Here is an 18,615-nt window from a genome sequence, read left to right on the forward strand (position 1 = left end):
ACCTTTGCATGTTATCCTGTGCTGCCCTTTCCTCGACGAGGAGCTTGTTGCAAAGCCAATTCATCCTGCTGCGGGTTCTCCCTTGGCACAGTGCCTGGGACATTTGGGGTGCAGTGGGGCAGCTCATGGGGACCCCAGCTGGTGGCACCGACTCAGGGATCGCCCTCCCCAGCTATGCCAGCCAGTTTTTAAACCCACGAGAAGCTCGTGCAAGGCACGGTCGTCATCTGTTGTCCTCTGCTGTTCCTGCCAGAAGAGAGGATATTTTTAAACCGGCAGGGTGGCCAGTTTTTCACTCTTCTCCCTGGAAATGGAGTGTTGTTCCCAAGCTGTTGAAATGTAGCGTAACAAGGAAAACGGGCACAGGGCACACTTGTAGTAATAATTTGCATGATCATACGAGTCTCTTGCCCCATGTTTTAGCTTCCTCAGGGGTTAAAAAGCTTTTTTCTTGTATCAGTTGCAGTATCTTTTTTCCCATGAGCCCCGTCAGCCAGTGAAAGCGTTTGACAATAGTCCTGCAGAAATGCATGCGTTTTTCTAAAAACTATGGATTTTTTCCCTTGTAAGGAAGAATTGTTTTTTTATAAGTCTTTTTTATAAGTCTTTTGCTTGGAAAAAGAAGAAAATATCAATTTACAGAGGAATGTGCTTTTGCATTTCATATAGCTGTGACACCATGGTGATTTTTAAGTAGAGCAACAAGAGTGGTGGCGAGATGCAGTCGGATGGCTCTGTTGAAAAGGGCACTATGCTCTGCTTTGAAGAGCTGAAACACTTGAACAGGATGAAAGTGTGCCTCTCCTAGCCTGGCACAAAACACCAAGGCCAGCCACACAAATGTACTTCTCGTAGCTTCTGCTCTTTCTTTTCTTCTGATGCACCTGCTCGGTGGGTGGGAGTACAGGTGCATTTGTGTTGCTCCATACGTATCTGAAGTGTTTGTCCAGATCTCTTCAGCTGCAGGAGCAGATATCTTAGGCTCTCCAAAATGTTACCAGCTCAATTAAAACCTGGAAAATCCTTCAGCCTCCTGCCCAGCATACGTCAGTGACCATATTCTTGCAAAACTTTAGCATGCTGTATTGGAAAACACTTTATTTGCAGGTAAAGAAACACCTCCACTAAAAGGGCATTGTGCAGGCTTACAACCAATGTATGCATTTTAAAAAAATCAATTTCCCTTCACGTCGGCTGCTTGTTGAGGTTTTGAAGTTTGTCTCCTCCAATGGAATTGGTGTGTCACAAGGAACTTCATAAAAAATTATTCTTACTGCCTTTTTATTATGTACTTCAGCGTATGTTGCAACTCTTCTCTGTAAAGAGAACTCAAAATCCTAAGGCAGAGAAAGCAAGGAGGGGAGTGCTCTATCCTGCATTTCCATACGGCTGGTCTGCGACACCCCGTTAAGATTTCATAGTTGTGTGTGTGCCATCAGGCTGGTGAATTGTCTGCATCGGAGGCAGGTGATTTGGCTGGGCTTGCCATTAGTCGCAGCAGTTCAGTGTATTTTTATTTGTGCATTTCTGGGCACTGTAAAATCCTGTTAATGGCAGTATAGTATTTCTGGGGAATTAGGGATGTAGGGATAAAGGGACATTGGTAGGGTAGAAAAAGAATATTAAGCTGCCTCTGTAGAATACAAACTATTAACAGAAAGGATTTAAACTGTCAAGTGCTGCCAGTGGTGTTGTGTGACTCCTTTACAGGACCCTGAGACTGGACTGGGCAGTTCCTTTTGTCACTGGGTCCTTTTTCCTTTGATTTCATTCCTTTGCTTTCTTACTGTGGCTCGGATATGTCGTTTTTCCAATACCTTAGTGGAGGTACATCTTAAGCGACAAGGCTGCATGCCTGTTTGCTTAGGACCAAAATTCAGTGAGTGAGAGCCCACGTTAATCCTACAGGGGAAAGAGCTGCAGGCACGAGAAGCTCCTTACCCCGTGAGGATGTGGGGACTGACAGCACCGGGCTGCCTTCTCTGTGTGGCACACACGAGAGCTTCTAGCAAGCTGTAGGGCGAGGGGATGGAGATAAATTCTTGAACTGCTGCAGCTGGGCTTGCTAGCCCTGGTCTGCTGAGGACCTCGGGGTGCTGTGGGCTCCAGAAGATCAGAAGAGCTTGTAGAGCAGTGTGCCCCCGGAGGCAGAGGGAGCCCTGACTGTGTCTGCAAAACACTTTTAAAGTTCCAGGTGGTTGCTTTTAATGGCTTGCACTCTGGAGGGAAAAAACTACAGCATCTCCCCACTGAGCCCAGAGTCTGAGGCTTCGAAGAGCTGGGGTTTGGTAGAAGCTCCAGCTGCCGTCCCTGCTGCTGCAGGTTAAAGGCTACCTTTAATCAAAGCTGGGGGCTGCAGAGAAGGTCTGTAAGCACACAACTTATTGCAAATCACTTTGTGGCCTGCAGTTGACCCTACCTTAGAGAGACTAGTTGCTCCTGATATATTTGGAGCAATCTGATGTCGAAAGGTGTCTCAAACTTGCCGTGACCAGAAGGTGGGACTTCTGCAGCAGGAGCCACGTGCTCTACTCAGGGTGAGACAAAGGAGGGCTTGGGCGGCATGGGTAGGAAGTCAAAACTTTGACTTCAGGCAGGTCAAAGAGATCTTCAGAGATCTTTTTCAGCTGCTAAAACTGTTTTGGGAAGTTCACCTTGGTACCGAGTTGGAGTTTCTTGTTTTTTCTTGGCAGCCTCTTTACCTAATCCCTGAAATCCCGTAACCTGCAAAGATTGCAACCGAAGCTTTCAGGCTGGTAGACACCAGGGAACTGAGTTGTTTTGAGCTGGAGAGGGTGGCTCAGGCCAGCAGCAGCACGTCTGGGGAAAACTTTGGTGGTTTGGAGTATGAGCTTCAAGGCTGGTTCCTCCGGTCTCTTCTCCACTCTCACCAGCCCGCTGATTTGCCCTCCTGCTGCCCTGAGAGCGCAGAGATGGAAATGCTGGATGTGTTTTCCAGTTCATTTGTTACTTAAGTGGATGCTTTTATGGATTTTCCTGAAAACTGAGCTTTTACTAATGCACCAGATTAGCGTTGATTGGTGAGATGGGAGCCTCGCAGACCAGTCTCAGAGGTAGGGTGCTCGGAGACGCCCGCGGTGCCGACGGATCCTGGCCGCGTGTCCGCAGCTCATGAGCTGCCATCAGCACGGCACGCACCCAGCGTTGCAGGAACTCGCAGTAATTAACTGAAGAGTTCGATTTTCTGGGTAAGGAAAGGTAGAACTGAGCTGTCTGAGAAGGCAGGGGCTTGCGTGCTTCCTACCGGTGATCCCGCTCTGTCTGAAGGATAATTTTATAGGGATTCTTGTCGTCTGATCACTTTGAGTCAGTGGTATGTAGCTCTGACACGCGGAAGGCTTCTCACTGATGACTCAGAAGCGTTCATATACTGTTATATCAGATGATAGAAAGGTCTGGAATTAGTTATACCACTTTCTGTTCCTTCTGATTTTTCTCCATCTTTTTCATTTGCTTTTAACTTTACGAGCTCTTGGAGTTCTTAGTGCCGGTCTTCTTGCTTGAGAGGCTGCTTTTGAAAAACTAAGAAACGAGCTTGGCTCTTGGATGAGAATGTAAAATTTCATGGAATATTCATTGTCCAAAAGCGGTAGAAGTTCCCATACCTCCATCGTTTGGCACAGGGACTTGGCAAGGATGGATCTGGCATTGGGATTTTTTTAGTTGTTTCATGAAATTGTTCAATAATCTATTAAAAAAATCACTGTTTGGAAATGCACGATAGCCCTTGATAGTCTTGCTTTGAAAGCCTAGCAATATTCTGTGTGTGCTGAATGTGTGCCAGGCACATGCAGCTCCACAGCAGTCGTATGGGTAAGCCATATGAGTAAGTGCACTAACCACTTGAGCTGAGACGGTGAATTAACCCTGTCTCGGGGTGAGGGAGAGGCAGGATTGAAGTGTTTCTTGTATTCTGGCAGCAGGGAGCCCCCTCCTCGCCCATCTCTTCTGTGCTGACGGATTGGGGTTACAGTGGGAAGGGGGTTCTGGCGCTAGGAAAAAAGCTGGGCTTCTCCAGTGCCTGCTACAGATCGTGTCCTCGTCTGCCCTTTGTGCTGAGCAATGTCTGTATTTCCCCAAACCTGTCCATTAAAATCCATGCTGACGAGCCATCGCTACTTAAAGAATATGTAGGGAGCACGGTTCTCTAGGACACTGCCTAAGGTCCCATGGTGTGTGGGGCTGCAGCCCAGCTGAGGGAGGAGAGGGTGTGTTCGTTGTATCTGCAGCTGGCCGTTGCATTGGAGGGGCTGCGGAGTGCACTGAATTCCAGATGGCAATAGCAGATGTGAATTTTTTAAAAATAAGAGCAAGCTAGTGCCCTGAAATAAGCGAAGGACAGAAGATTGGAGGTGCTGACTTCTCCAAAAAGGAGGTGAGAACAGCTCACAAGCTGCTAACATGAGACAGCAGTGTCAGACTGGTGGGAAAAGAGATGCTGGGGTGTCTGAAGAGCAAAGCTGTGTGTGGTGTGGTCCTGCTGCATTGGGTGTCTGATGCAGCGTGCCAGGCTGAAGCTCTGACACCTCAGGGCAGCGTACTTCAAAGCAAAAAGCCTGCGGGCCAAGGGGAGGGACTTTACAGAAGATCAACAAAAACAATTGGGCATCAGAAAACCAGAGTCTCTGGAAAATGGGAAAGCTACTGGCTGTTTGGCGTAGAGAAGGTGGTGCGATAGCTGTTTGCAGATATGCAAAGGGTGCTTCAAAGAGGAAAAGGAATAATCTCTTTTCCAGATTATGGTAAACAAGAGCCTTAAACTGTATTTGGAAAGGTTCACGTTGGACATTTTAAAACACTTTACTACCGTCTCATCTTAAAAAAAAAAAAATAAAAAAAATACCAGGAGGATTGCTGAAGCTGTCTTGAAGAATGAGTTAGGCAGCAGTGATGCATCTGCAGTCGATCCCTGGGGGACTGTGGGAGGGATTGGATGATCCCTGGACATCCACTGCAGCCTTGGTTTTTAACCCTCATTTCCCAAGGAAGCAAAGCTTGTGCAATTGTGCTGTCTTTCCGTCTCCCAGAATTAACTACTAAGGTAAATTTCAGCAAAACTTGAGGAAACTTGAGAGAGAGACGTGGAGGAAACTTGAAACAAGAGTTCCTGAGACGGGCTCAGTAGGGGGACAGAACTAAACTTCTTGCTGCAGGAAAGGCAGTTAAATTTCAGTCTAAATTGATCCACAGAATCGATTAGCATGTGCCACAAGCAGTCCGGAAAAAAACCACACTTGACCCTATTAAGTGTGTGGGATGGAGCTGGGCTGTGTGGTGCATCTATGGAAGGGTGCTGGTGCAGGCAGGGGACAGGGAGAAGTGTACGGGGCACAGATGCCCTGGAGTCACAGAAACCTTAGTTCTGAGGGGTCTTCAGAGGTCTGTTATCCCGTTCAGCTTCAGGTGGGTTGGCTGTGACTTTCTTCCTGCCCCCTTGTAAGGCTTCAAGGATGGAGATCCCCACCTCCCTGCTGACCTTTCCAGGGCTGCACCAGTTTTTTTTGTTGTTCTGTTTTTTCATGACGTGACCCTGCCAAGGTGCAGCTTTTTCCCGTTGCCCCTTGTTAAACTGTTTGGGTGTGCTGTGTGGCTCTATAATCCTCGTAACTCCTTCCAAGTAATTATAATCTACTACTAGAGCAGCATTGTAACAACTTCCCTTGCCGTGGTGGCCATCCCTCTAACCTCACCCAGCCTGTGCTCTGTGTCAGCGAGAGCGAGCGGCCTGCTCGTGTTCAGGGTGGCACCCACCATCACCCTCGTGCCTTTCACAGCGGGTTCCTACGCAGCCACTCCCACCTTTGCCTTTACAGGTGCAGAAATGGACGATTAATGGGTTTTGTGAGGCTTTTTCTGAGCCTAGCCTTGAGTTTAATCCAGAGGGACGCTGCTGAGTTCTGCCCCTGTGTCTGCCTCTGCCCTGACCTTGGGTCGTGCCGGTTTGTAGTGCACCCACGTCATCGTCTGCTTTGATGAAGGTCTCAAACAGCAAGATGCCCAGGAGGGACTGCTGTGTGTTCAGCTTCCTCCTGGCCTGTGGTCGGACACGGGGTTATCGATCGCCACGCTTTGAGGACAGTCTGTGCTCGGGGATTCAGTCCTTGCATCTGTATTCTTCCGAGTCCAGCTCTGTTGACCCCGAGCTTTCTCAGTGCAAAACTTCTCAGCCGCCGTGGTGGTTAAAGAGTCCTCTGTGTGCAGCTACGACTTGCTGGCCTTAAGAGCTGGATGTGAAGTGATGCTAGCTAAAACGTGGCATCAACCCGTCTTAACGCCGGTTATCTCCCTAGGCAAAGCAACCGCGTTACAGTTGGAGCCGTCCGTGGCTGCAGGGAAGAGCTTTGTGCTTATTGTTTTTGTAGCCGCTGTAATTCTTCTGCGTGATTGTAGCTGAGCACTCTGGGCTTGTACAGGGGAAATCGGCTGGCTATTTCCATTTGAAAAGCTGGGTTATAGAAGTTCACAGCACCAGATGGCTGCGCATACTTATAATGCTGTGGATTATTAAAGGGTCGTTGTTTTTTCCTCTTTCATCCTTCCTTTATTCCTCTTCCCCACATCAACAAATTAATGCAGAATGCTTGGGACATTGTCCTGGGCATACGTTAACACATCACATCTTTTAGTAGGAAACTTTCTGTTCAGCACATGACACCTCACTGCTGCTGGCCCCAGCCTGCTCCTTCAGAGTTGACGCTTCCAGTTTCTACAGTTGTTCAGGTACCTCCTAAATCAGGCAAGGCAGCTGTGTTAACAGGGATGCTCCAAAACCTGCCCGCCTCTGGGTGGTGGCATCGTGTCCTTGCCAGCACCCCGTGGCTGCCTCTTCCTCAGCTTTTGCAGCTGCTGTGCCCGCTCCATGAAGGAACCATGTGAGAAAAATCTCAATTTTCTTCAGACAGGATCTTCTGTGAAGCTATTTTATTCATGATTGCAAGGGCAGGTGTCCTGCCAGTTAGGGGTGCATTATAGTAAACAAAGCATAACCTTTTATTCCCTATTACCCCACACCTGATCACCTCCCCTGTTTCCTCATTGGCTGAGTACTACAGGTTCACAAGCTACTCAGTGCTCCTCTGAACCACGTACATACAATTTTTCTTTTTTTTCAACCCTTTAATTTCTCCCTCTTCCTTTTTTTTTTTTTTTTCCCCCTTTCTTATGTCTTGAGAACCTGTGATCTTTGTTTTACTGTTCCCACACTGCTCATCCTGTTTTTCTCAGGCTTCCACCTTATTTTGGACCAGTGAGGCTTTCTACTGTCCACTTACCTACTTAGCATTTCTCCTTATTGTGGCTACACAACTACCTTGGAATACAGAAAATCAGTTCTCTACTGCAAAAACACAACTTAGTTTCTCACAACTGTATGAAGCGTGTAGCACAAAGAATACATGGGCATCTTTATTTACTTTTAAAATCTGATAGCTTGTCACTTGTCCACCACCGGAGACCTCTGAATTTTAAAATGTAGCTACTCTGAAAAATGATAGAGGGTGATGGTTGGGCCCTGCCTCCAGCACCGCGTGTGTTAGGTTGGGTCGCTTTTGAGAGCGAAGCCGTTGTGTTTGTGTTCCTGATACCTGGGGTGATCGGTGCTCAGACCTTACCTTCCCGTTAATGGTTTTTAATGGCCCAGCTGCTGGCAAGGGGACTGCAAACACAGAGTGGGAGCACCTGTAGGGACGCTGGCAGGGTTCCCAGCAGTGCTGTGGCCATGTGTGATCCACAGGCTGGAAAGCAGCTGCTGTGACCCCGGCACCCACGTTGGGTCTGCAGGCCACGAAAGGCTCATCCTGATGCAGGTAGCTAACCACCAGAGCGAACTCCTGAGGAGTCAACATTTCTGCCTGCCTGGGGCTTCTCTGCAACTTGCTGAAGTGCACTGCGTCGGCACGGCCTCTCCTCGCAGGGCTGCTGGTGTGTCCGGGGGCCATGCACGGCTGAAATCCAGAGACATCCTAATTCTGATTAAAAAAAAAAAAAGTATCAGAAGCATATTTGCCACATCCCTTAAGCTAAAAATAAATAAAAAGCCAGCGTAAAGCAGTCTTTGTGTTAGCTTGCTCCTAGTGCAGGGGGATGCTCGACAGCGGCGTGCTCTCCCTCGCAGGCAGACGAAATGCCGGGGCTGCTCCGGTGCCTGGAGCCAGCACGAGTTGGGCTCTGCTGGCGTGGGCACCGCTCTGCCTGCACCGCCGTGGCTTCCACCCCCTCCTGGAGAAGACTCCTGTTGGTAATGCGGGTCAGCATCTGATTTCAGGTGTGCTAGCAGCGCTGCACGGCGCACGCCGGGTTCACGCTCCCTTTATCTGGAAGAGGAAGAGGTGGGCTGGCTGCTGGAACCCCAGAACAATGCGTGCTTGTTCTCCGGTGCCAGCGCGGGCTGCGCTTCAATAGCTTTTGTGTGGATGTGAATAACAAGCAGGGGTGTCGAGGGGATTTAATCACGGAGGGCCCAGCACTACGTGCGTTCACCTAGCCTGAGTGACACTCGTGCGAGGATCTCTTGCTTCTCCTCCTCCTCCTCATCCAGGCGCAGAGCCTGAATTGAATAAAACACAGCACACTTGAGAGCTCTTTAAGGCATTGTGAATGAGGCTGCTTTCCCCCGGCTTTATTATCTGGCAGGGCTGAAGCTGCAGATCAGAGCTGTGCCCCGCGTTTTATGCAGCATGGAAGTTTGGATATTTTTGTAGTAAATGTTGGTGCAGGCTGGGAGCAGCGGCTGTCGTCCCCGAGGGGTAAAAGCTGCAGCTCTCCACAGCAGGGGTTTCTACTGTTGTTAAAACTGTAAGACTGTGGTGGTTCCTTCATGAGTGGCTGAAGTGCTGCTGACTCGGGACTCTGTGCCATTCACTCGGGCTGCTGTAGCTGCCTCTGCAGCCACCTGGTGTGCCGTATCAAGGAACCTTTGCTGAAACCTTAGCAAAAAAAAATGCATCGAAGCTCCATGATTTGGTCTACTTCGGCTGCACAAACATCTCTGCTGGCATGATGGAAGGCGCAGCAGCAAGATGTGAATGAGAAATACTAGCATCTAGTGGTAAAGCACGCTGTCAGCTCCTGATCTGGAGGCTTTATCTGCAGGGTCAACCACTCTTTTACAGTATGTGCTTATTAATTATTCTGTTTGAGTTGGCTTTATCTTCCCTTTCTGCCGCTTTGCTGAGGGCTTTCCCTTAGCACGGGCCTTAGTGCAGAGGATTTCCAAACCAGGGCTCGCACAAGTTGCTGCGGCTTGCAGGCCGTTTGGGTATTGCCGTGTGCTGCCTCGGCACCTGTGCCCCAGCCCTTCCTTTGGCTTCCTTAGGGCCCGACTGGGCCCGTGGTGTCCAGCCCTCACTCCGCGCTTCCCCGTGCGTGGTTCAGGATGGCCTCGGCATCGCCGTTACCTGCTTTGTGTTCCCTGTCTGTGCCACGGAGCGTCGGGTTATCCGCAGTGAGGGCCCGGCAGCCTCTGACCCAGTGGATGTACCCAGCCCGTGCCTCGTCAGGGCAGCCTCGTTACTGGAAATCCGCTGTCTTGTAAAACCAGAAAGTAGCCGTCTGTTTTCCTCAGGTAAGCCTGGTGGGGAGTCTGCGTGCTGCTGGAGGGCTTCTCTCTCCCTGGTGCTTTGAGGCTGGTCCAGCACTTGGTCAGACCCTTCCCGTGCATCGGGCACGCAGCGCTTCTGAGTTAACTAGGGCGATCTTCTGGAGCTGTGGTAACATGCCTTGTGCCTCGTCTTTTTGTAAAGACCAGCTAGCAAAGAGATGCAAGGCCTTTGCGGTTCTGTGTCCCTTGCCATCCCCATAATGGTGTCCCCAGAGTCACTTGTGCTGAAAACAGCGTGCGGCTGGTTTTGTAATCAGGAGGAGAACGTGCGTTTCTTTCTGCAGCGTATACCTAAGACTAAAAGCAAAGCTTGGAAATGGGATGCCTGTTTTTTTTTTCTTTTCTTGTATCGGCACAAGGCTAACCAGAAGATCCCTCTGCTGCTTTTGTGTCTCTAGGGAAAATGTCAAGGAGCTTGAGTGCATGCATAGGGGTTTGTGTGCTGAGTGCTGCACCCACGGAGCTGAGGAGAGCTCTCGGGCTGCCAAAGAGGAATTGCCATTAGCGAGGAGAGCGCTGTCGGCAGGCTCGAGCAGGTCACCTGTAAGAAATGTCTGTCTGAAACTTGCCTGGCTGCCATCTCAGGCTTCATTCACTGCTCCAGCGGGCAGAGAAAGTGCAACGGGGCTTTGAAATCTGAGCATTTATAGAGGGAACCGATGTCATCCTGTGGTACACAGTACTGGAGGGGTGCAAGGGGGCAGCACTCCGAGGAGAGGGGAATTTTTACAATAACTGTAGCTCTTAGACATGGGGTGTCGATAAGCATGCTTACAGTGTGTCTTCCTTCCCATCCTCCTGAGAAGCTTCGTACCTCTCGGGCTTGGTTGTTGAATAGGAAAACCTGGCACAAAAGGTAGAAGGGAGCAAAGGGTGACTGCACAACTCTTCTCAGAGTTGTGAGTTACTCATTAATTGCTGGTTTTCCATTCCAAATGCACTCACTAGAGAAAGTCAGCAGCCTTCCCTGCCTTCTGAGGCTTTCCCCACACCTGAAGGTTTGTGCCAGTTAGTGGGTAGGGTGTGAGTTTTAAGTCTCCTTTACAGCTGACAGTAGCACTAGGCTTTGCTGCATCTGATCTCTTCGGATCTCGGGAGCCCTGCAGTCCAAATCCTGCCAGGTGAACAGAGAGGAGAGCACCTTAGAACCGTAGTCCCGTAAGCACGAGCTGGTGCGGTGCCTCCAGCGCTGCCTGGTGCTTAGAGCAAGGACAGCAGAGCGATGGCAAGACGTCCCGCTTTGTGCTGAGCTGAGCCTGCACACGAGAGTAAAGATGTGCTGTTGCAGGGACCCTAGTTATTTGTGTTAGTGAGAGCTATTCAAACTTTGTGCTTTTTTTTTTTTTTTTAAATTCTGCTGGATGATGTTTTTAGCTACTCTGTTGAATTCTGGAGTTAGCCGTTAGTTTCCAATGGACACGTGGTCCTCTGACGTGAGGGCCGATAGCTTCTGGTGTTGAACCGCTGTGTAGTCTGCATCCAGGGTTTGTCTCAAGAGAAGTGAGAGCTGTGGGATGGCTGCTGCACTGGGTGTTCCAGACAGAGGACCTCAGTGCAGTTGCTTGAAGAGCTGCTCACCTGCCAGAGGCTGCTGCTGGTGTTCGGCAAGCACAGCTGAGGTTCTGCTCAGAGCATAACTGACCCGATGTGGGGCATTTTCCTCTCAAGCCGCTCTCTGTATCTCCTCTGGCTGCACCATAAGCTGCTTCACCTTTCTGATCCCAGTAAGAAATGGGCTCAGGGCTGCTCTTCGTGCACTGGTGCCCTGCTGCTGGCCGCCTGTGCCGTCTCGTCTCCTGGGGCTGAACGGGTGCTCGAGCAGGGGAAGGCGAGGAGCAGAGTGGGAATCTGCTCTGTCACTTCAGTTCTGCCTCGGAAGTGCACTTCGTGCACTGCACCCATGTCCTTCATTGTGTTCCCCAAACACGCCACTCTCAACCTTCCTCAGCTTTTAGGCAGACGTCTGCTGCTGCTTTTCAGTATTAATCGGCCAGATTCCTGCGGTTTTGCTAAGTTAAAACTGATGTTTTGCCAGTTGGTGCAAGGTTTCTGGAAAGTGGGTACGTTTTCCCCAGGGTCTGGGGCTGGAAATTGCTAAATTCATTCTACTTAGTGCTTCAGTAGAATGTAGTCTTACCTATTTTTAAACAAAATGCTTCAGTGAAATAAAAGCGAGGACGTGCACGGTGCAGCAAATGAAACCTCCAGTTGCATAAACAGATCAATAAACTGATTTGTGTTTGCTGACCAGAAGAAAAATCTAATTGCAAGTACTCCATATTCAACATTTGTGGTGAAACTAGAATAATTGGAATAATGAGAAATCCAATTTGCTTTTGTTTGGACTTTATTCTTCTTTAGGCTTCATTTAACTGGACTGGTGCAATGCAAAGGCTGGTTATTGCATTCACAGTGTCCAGGTCTTGAGCCAGGCTGGTAAGTTCTTTACGGAGTTCTTCAAATTCTAAATCACCAAGTTTGCCATCTTTTAATACGACTTGAAATGATTGGAGTAATATTGTCCCTGCGGGCTAGAGGCTCGTTTCCCTGACCAGAATCTCCTGCTCTGTGCTGGGCAGCCACCAGACTGCTGACGTCTGAATGCATCTGAGCAGCAAAATAACTCTCAGGCTGCTGCAGCTTCCAGATCTGTGTAGTTACTAACACCTACATCAGGAAATAATGCTTTCCTGGATGTCCTGAAGATATATTTTGGAGAAAAGTATCTTTGTGTGTCGGTCCTCAAGTATTTATTCACTTGAGTGCATCTCTTAAATCTCTATGCGTTTAAGTAAAAAAAAAAAAAAAAAAAAAAGAGAGAAGATGGAGATCCTGAAATGATTGTATCTCTATGATATAAACGATATTCAGAAGGGTAAAAGATTTTAGATAGATGTGAAGAAGTTCCCCAGGAAAAACAATAAGGCTGGAGTCATGCGAATCCTGGATTTGTTTTCTCCATTTGAGTGGGACAAAAAAGCTGTTTCAAGATATCTAAGTCATCTCAATTGCTGCTAACAATAAGGTAAGATGGTACTAAAGAGTGCAAAAAATAAATAAAAATAGTGGAGGTAAAAATCACCATTGCAAACAAAGTAGAACCATCAGCAGCATTTAATATCACTTTAGGTTTAAGTGGGTAAATTGTCTAGACGTACAAGCTTGGATCACTCGTTAGCATACTGCATTGTCTGGAGAATGGAAAACCAGTCCTCTGTGAAGGAACCAGAACTGCGGGAGCTCCGTCTGCTGGGAGCAAGAAAAGCAAGGAAGTGATGGGAGGTTAGTGGGTCGCAGGCACGTAATGGTGAATCTCTGATTTTAACTGTAGGAATAACTGATAGCTTAAATGAGTTTATAAAAATACAGAAAACAGTTCTTAAAATGGTTTTTGAAGGCAAGCCTGGTAAAAGTGGAGGCAAAACCTCTTCCTTCTGGGTTTCAAGGAACTCCACCAGTCCATGGAAGAAGGAACCCAAGCAGACTGGGAGGTTCCTCAGATCTGCAGTGGAGATCTGGAGTTCAGAAGGCAGCCGGTATGTTGTATGTTGACTCTGACTCACCAATTTACATCCAGCACTACCCTGGATTACCTTTCATTATGCCAGTAAAGATTTACAATGAAAGATAACCTGTGAATTGATCCCCTTGGCTGTTTATTTAGCAGAGGAAGCTTCTAATCCAAAAGTTGGCAGGAAAGGTATGGGCTTGGTGCGTGGTTTATGCCTCCGCACGTCAGAGGCAGGTTTGGCTTTTTGGTTCTATTGTTACCAATAGCATAAAGGCTGTGCTCTTTAAAACGTACGTGGTTCTGTAAAGCAGACTGGTATGTTCGGTTGCAACTCTTATTGTTGTGCTGTTTTCTACATTTGAAAGATTTTTTGCTATTTTATATATTCTCTTTATAATCTAACCCTTTAGTCTCTGATCAAAGATTGTCCATATTCTATTATAAAAGTGTCTGCTTTTTACTTAGCTGATGAAATGCATCTTGACAATAAATGGTAAGAAAAAAGTTATTCAACGGCAGGCCATGACAAACTAATTATATTTGAAAACAGCAGACAGAAAAGCTTGAATTTTAAGGCATTTTGTTAACTTACTTAGTTCTTGAAATGTAGACGGGAGTGCATTTTGTATGTGGCTTCAAAACACAAAAGTGGTGTCTAATCCATGAGAGAGTGCTGTGCTTCCTTCCAGAACACGATGGCTCTAATGATTAGAAGTATTTTCAATTCCTATCCTGAGTATGCTCAAGAACACTTACAGTTTTTTGTTCATGTACCAGTATTTCCTTTCTATCGAGTAGTTCCTATCATTTTCTCCCTCTTCCCATGTAGAGTTAGAGACAGTGATCGTATATCCCCTTTGACCACTTTAGCTAAGGTAAGTAAGCCAGACTGCTTCAGGCTCTTGTAAAACAGACTTTCTGTGCCCTGATGGTCCAAGCAGCCTGCCCGTAGCAAGAGTTTGAGCTCATCTTTGCTGACGGGACAGGACGGGCCGCAGGTAGGCGGCAGCACTGTGGCTCTGAGACCATCCTGCCTTTCGGCTCCAAACCCTCCTGTGGATTTAGCTCTCTTGCCGCTGGCTTCTAGCCTTTTTGAAGGAGAAAATTGCTTTTGGTAAATTGCAAACCTCAAAAAAATCAGGACATACCTTTCTGCTTTTTTTGAACCTTTTGTAGAAGAAAAGGGCATTATAGCTGACTTTCCAGATGGTGGACCCTGAATTTTAAAATAGACGCGTTCTTTTCTTCCTCACCAAAAGGGGAATGAAAGACACGGAACAGCAGCCTGCTTTTTTAACCCGTGTGCTGTTCTCAGTTACACGTGTGTGGCTGTGAATGACGTTCATGTGATGTGTCCCAAGCTTCAGTGCATGAATTGCAGGGTGTTTTTTAATGCCGCTCGGACTGTGGTCTCTGCGCATGTATTGGTGGTTGCAGGAAGGGTGAGACAACCACGCAGCAGCAAGCAATTGCAGAAACCTGCTGTTGCCTGGGTCCTTTGGATGCTTGTATTTTATGCTAGCCAGGCTGCCCACCTCCACCCACTGCTTCAGTGGATTTTGCCATGGTTTTCTTCCCAGCTTTGTCCACAGCTCATTCTCAAGGAAACATTCTCCCCTCTCCCATTGATGCTGCTGCAGTCTTCTGTCAGAAGTGAAACGGTTCCAGCATGCATAGCTGTGTGCTTAAGGTTTTAATTAATTATTTTCTGGCTTGGTTTTGTTTCTTTAAAAACGGTATTTTGTCAAAAGAAATTCCTTCCTGTTTTGTCGGTATGCATTCATAAGGATTCCTTACACCTAACTACACCTGCTGGATTTAGAACTTTTTACTTGTGACCTGAGCGTGCTCTCTTATGAGATGTTTGGGGGAAGAGCTGAAGGCTGGGAAAAGGGAGGGATCTAGGTGATTTGGGGAAGGAATTGGTTTTGGAAAACAGAGGAATAAAAGGGATGAAAAGGGCTGGTTGCTTACAGGCAGGTGGCAGGTTGGTGTGCTGGTCTGGCCGTGCCCCACGCTGATCCGAACGGCTGGCTGTGTGCGTGTCCACGTGCTTATCTGCTAGCTGGGACGGCAGGCTCAGCTGTGCTGCTGGTTGGCCCAGGGGCACGGAGCTGAAGCAGCTTCATCCCTATTGAGCTGCTGGATTCCCTCTCCCCTCGCAGGCTCTTGAAGTAATTGTCTCATTCTCCTTGGCTAGATACTGTTGGTTACGACTTGGAAGACTAGAGGATGAAAGAGCAAGTGGAAGAAGCAGAATGCCCTGAAGCACCTTATGGGGCTGGGAGGAATGAATGAATTAATCAGCAGACTTGTGCCAGGATGTTTCGTGCTAATTACCTCTTTTGTGTTTCAGCCCTGGCCCAGCGTGTCCAACCTGGCCAAGGATTTCATCGATCGCCTGCTCACGGTGGACCCCAGTGACAGGATGACGGCCCTTCAGGCCCTGAAGCACCCCTGGGTGGTCAGCATGGCAGCCTCTTCCTCCATGAAGAACCTGCACCGTTCCATCTCCCAAAACCTTCTCAAGAGGGCTTCGTCCCGCTGCCAGAGCACCAAGTCCGCGCAGTCCACGCGCTCCAGCCGCTCCACCAAGTCCAACAAGTCGCGGCGGGTTCGGGAACGGGAGCTGCGAGAGCTCAACCTGCGCTACCAGCAGCAATACACCGGCTGAGCACTGGGCTGGGACCTGCCAGAAGTCTCTCCAGAAGCCTTCCCTGCAGTGTAGGTGTGCAGCACCCTTTGCTGCACACGCACTTGGTGAGGAACGTCCAGGTTCCTCCCTCCCCTCCTTCAGGTGTCCCCCCGTGTGGAGGAAAAGGAACCTTGTGGTGGCCATCGCACCCTGCGGGCACTCCTGGGCGAGCAGTGCCACAGGGTCTCATGCAGGAAATGGAGCAGCTCTTGTGGGCTCGGAGCTCAGAGCCTCGAGGAACAGACAAATTAAGGAGCTGCTAAGGAGGAGAAGAGCTCTTTCTGTAGCCCAGGAGCTTGGTTGTTCATAGTTATTTATTGATTCCAGAGCGTTCAGTTTCTCTCACTTGCATATGAAAAAAAAATCACTCTAAGTGCACACCCGTGTGCACATACACGTGTATATATTTAAAATGTTATATATGCACTTAGTCTGAGCTGGTTTAGTCAGACTCTGTGGTGCCTTTTCAGTCAAGCTGGCATGAGTCACATGCGGCTAGAACCGGGCTGGCTCTGACTCACAGCGTGCTGCCCACCAGCTCCCCGTCCCGACGCAGCGCCGAGGAGATGCCAGACAGCAGCAGCTTTCCGTGACGGCGGTGGAGCTGCGAGGCTTCCCCAAGGGGCTGTCGTTGGCGTGGTGACGCGCAGGGTTTGCTCACGCCACGCGGAGCTGCTGTGCAAATCGGCAACCAGACTGAAGTGCTGCGACCTCGGGGCTGGAGTCCGACTCCGGTTATCCTGACTGCATGGGTGCTCCTGATCGAGGGGCAGGGAGAGGAGGATCGTCCTGCAGGAACTTCGTGGTCCACAGAGAGATGTCCTTGGCGAGGCAGCTTCTTGGGGGGCTCCTTGCCGTCTGCCTTGAATCGTCCTCCAGCAGTTCTGTTAGGGGCGCAGGGCTTCTGAGTCGGTATAAAGCCGCTGTAAGGAGTGGTAGGTAAGGGAGGCGAAAGGACTCTGCGCTGCTGGGGCAGAAGTTTTGGGTGTCCTTGGAGAGACAAACGCAAGAGCAAGTGCAGTTGTACTGGTAGGGGTTTCCCTACTTTCAGCAGGACTGGTGCCCACCACATGCGGTTTGTTCTTGTTGCTGTGACTTGGCCCTCTCACTGTTACCAACCACGTCACTTCGGCACACCAAAGCTTTGGTTCCCTGTCCCCAGATGTTGCCATCACTTCACTGGGACAGTGAAATGGTGTTGGGAGCTGGTGAGGTGGCCACAAATGCCTCTGTAGGATCAGGGTAGGGGCTTGACTAGGAAAAGCCCAGTCCTGGAGTGACAGCAGCAAGAGACATCGCAGAAAAGCCGTGGAGCCGTTAGGTGTAACTTAAATCCACCAGGGAAAAGCTGCCCTTTGGCTTTTCCTCTGCTGGATGGGTGATGGGGGGACCTCTTGTGAAGGACCTCTCAGGGGAAGGTGGGTGCTGCAGGGCTGAGCTTCGTGCAAGCCTGCTGAGATGTTCTCCCTCCTAGTCAGTGCAGCAGAGCAAGGCACATTTGGGGTAGGTTTGGTCTCTTGCGATAGCAGAGGCCAGGTCTGAGTGAAGGCAAACGCTGTTTTTTGAAGCTTTTCTTACGAAGCCCTGCAGTTTTACTGTGCATCTAGCAGGTGCTTATCTGGGTGATTCAGTCTGTCCAGGCTCTAGAGCATGGCTTTCCCTCTAGGACTGATGTCTGTGCCACCGTGTTGTAGTGTCAGCAAGGCTGTAAAAGTTGTGTTGCATCTACAAGGAGCTCTCACCCTGCTGGCCGCAGCCCCGCTGGTCAGCAAGCAGCAAAGCAGCACGGCTTCGGTGGGAAAAGTGTGCCTTTTCCGCACTGGGGCAAAAAAAGGGAATTTAGGGGTGTGCTTTCCACCCAAAGCTAGGAGGGGCCGTAACCACTTTGAACACAGCTTGCTGTTCCTAAGCTTGTGATGAGAAATATGATGGAGGAAACCCAAGGACAGCGGTCGTGCATGCACTCGCAGCAGGGGTGAATTCTAAATCCTTTGCGTGGGTTTGCACGTTATTGAAAGCTCTGGGCCCCTTGCAGGCTGCCCTTTCCTGAGAGGCCATCCTCCCGCATCACATGCGGTCTTTCTCCCATCAACATTAGCTGGTATTGCAGAATTACTAGTTGTTTTTCTTCAGCTCTGTGACCTACAGAAAAAAAAAAAAGGTTTCTTCAGATCCTTCTACCTTTTGTTGTAGTTTTTCCTGTTTCAATATAAGGAACTATAAATCAGACACGATTTCTGACGAAACAGGCAGCTTGCCACGTTCTGCTTCATTAACGGTTCAGTGCCCCTCAGGTTACTGCAAACAGCTCTTCAAAAGCAGCAAGTGCTCTAAGGCAGATATTAACTGGAAATTGTTCGTACCCTGTGTGTTAAGAGATGGCCAGATGCTCTCTGAGGGTTTCTGGTTTTGAGCCATTACTTGTAACAGTCTTCTGCATGCTTTGAGCATCACACACGATCTCTGTGATCTTTGTCCTCTTAGGTGCTTTCATGGCCCTCCCCAGATCATCTTGCGTGTTTATCCTTAAAATAGGTATTTTGCCTATGCAAGGAAGTCAAACTGATGGACTGAGCCAAGACCTGGAGTCTGAGACCCTTTCCTTTAACCACTAGACCATCAAAATGCCCAGATGCGTGGATTTGAAGGCGAAGAGGAGGTCAGGATGCTGAGCTCTGATCTGGCCAAGCTTGCTTCTCCTCCTTCACAAAGCAGAACAAGAATCTTCCCATCTATGGCAACTTTTGCTTTATTTCTCTTTTCAGCAATTGATCTTTCACCAGGAAGAGT

General features: G+C 48.9%; 1 protein-coding gene across 7 annotated transcripts in view; it reads left to right on the forward strand.

The window, feature by feature from the left end:
- PSKH1 (protein serine kinase H1) overlaps positions 1-18,061 on the forward strand; it is a 34,732-nt gene extending 16,671 nt beyond the window's left edge. For 6 of the 7 annotated variants that reach the window (XM_080552013.1, XM_080552015.1, XM_080552010.1 and 3 more), the window contains exon 4: positions 15,487-18,061. In XM_080552013.1, the coding sequence (XP_080408139.1) occupies positions 15,487-15,804 (318 nt within the window). In that variant the 3' untranslated portion in view covers positions 15,805-18,061. Of the gene's footprint in view, positions 1-5,834; positions 7,163-15,486 lie in introns of those variants that run through there. The other variant, XM_080552016.1, reaches the window with a different exon arrangement.
- Positions 18,062-18,615: the final 554 nt, after the last annotated feature.

The sequence above is a fragment of the Anser brachyrhynchus genome, assembly GCF_964034855.1.
Source record: "Anser brachyrhynchus genome assembly, chromosome: 12".
NCBI lineage: Eukaryota > Metazoa > Chordata > Aves > Anseriformes > Anatidae > Anser > Anser brachyrhynchus.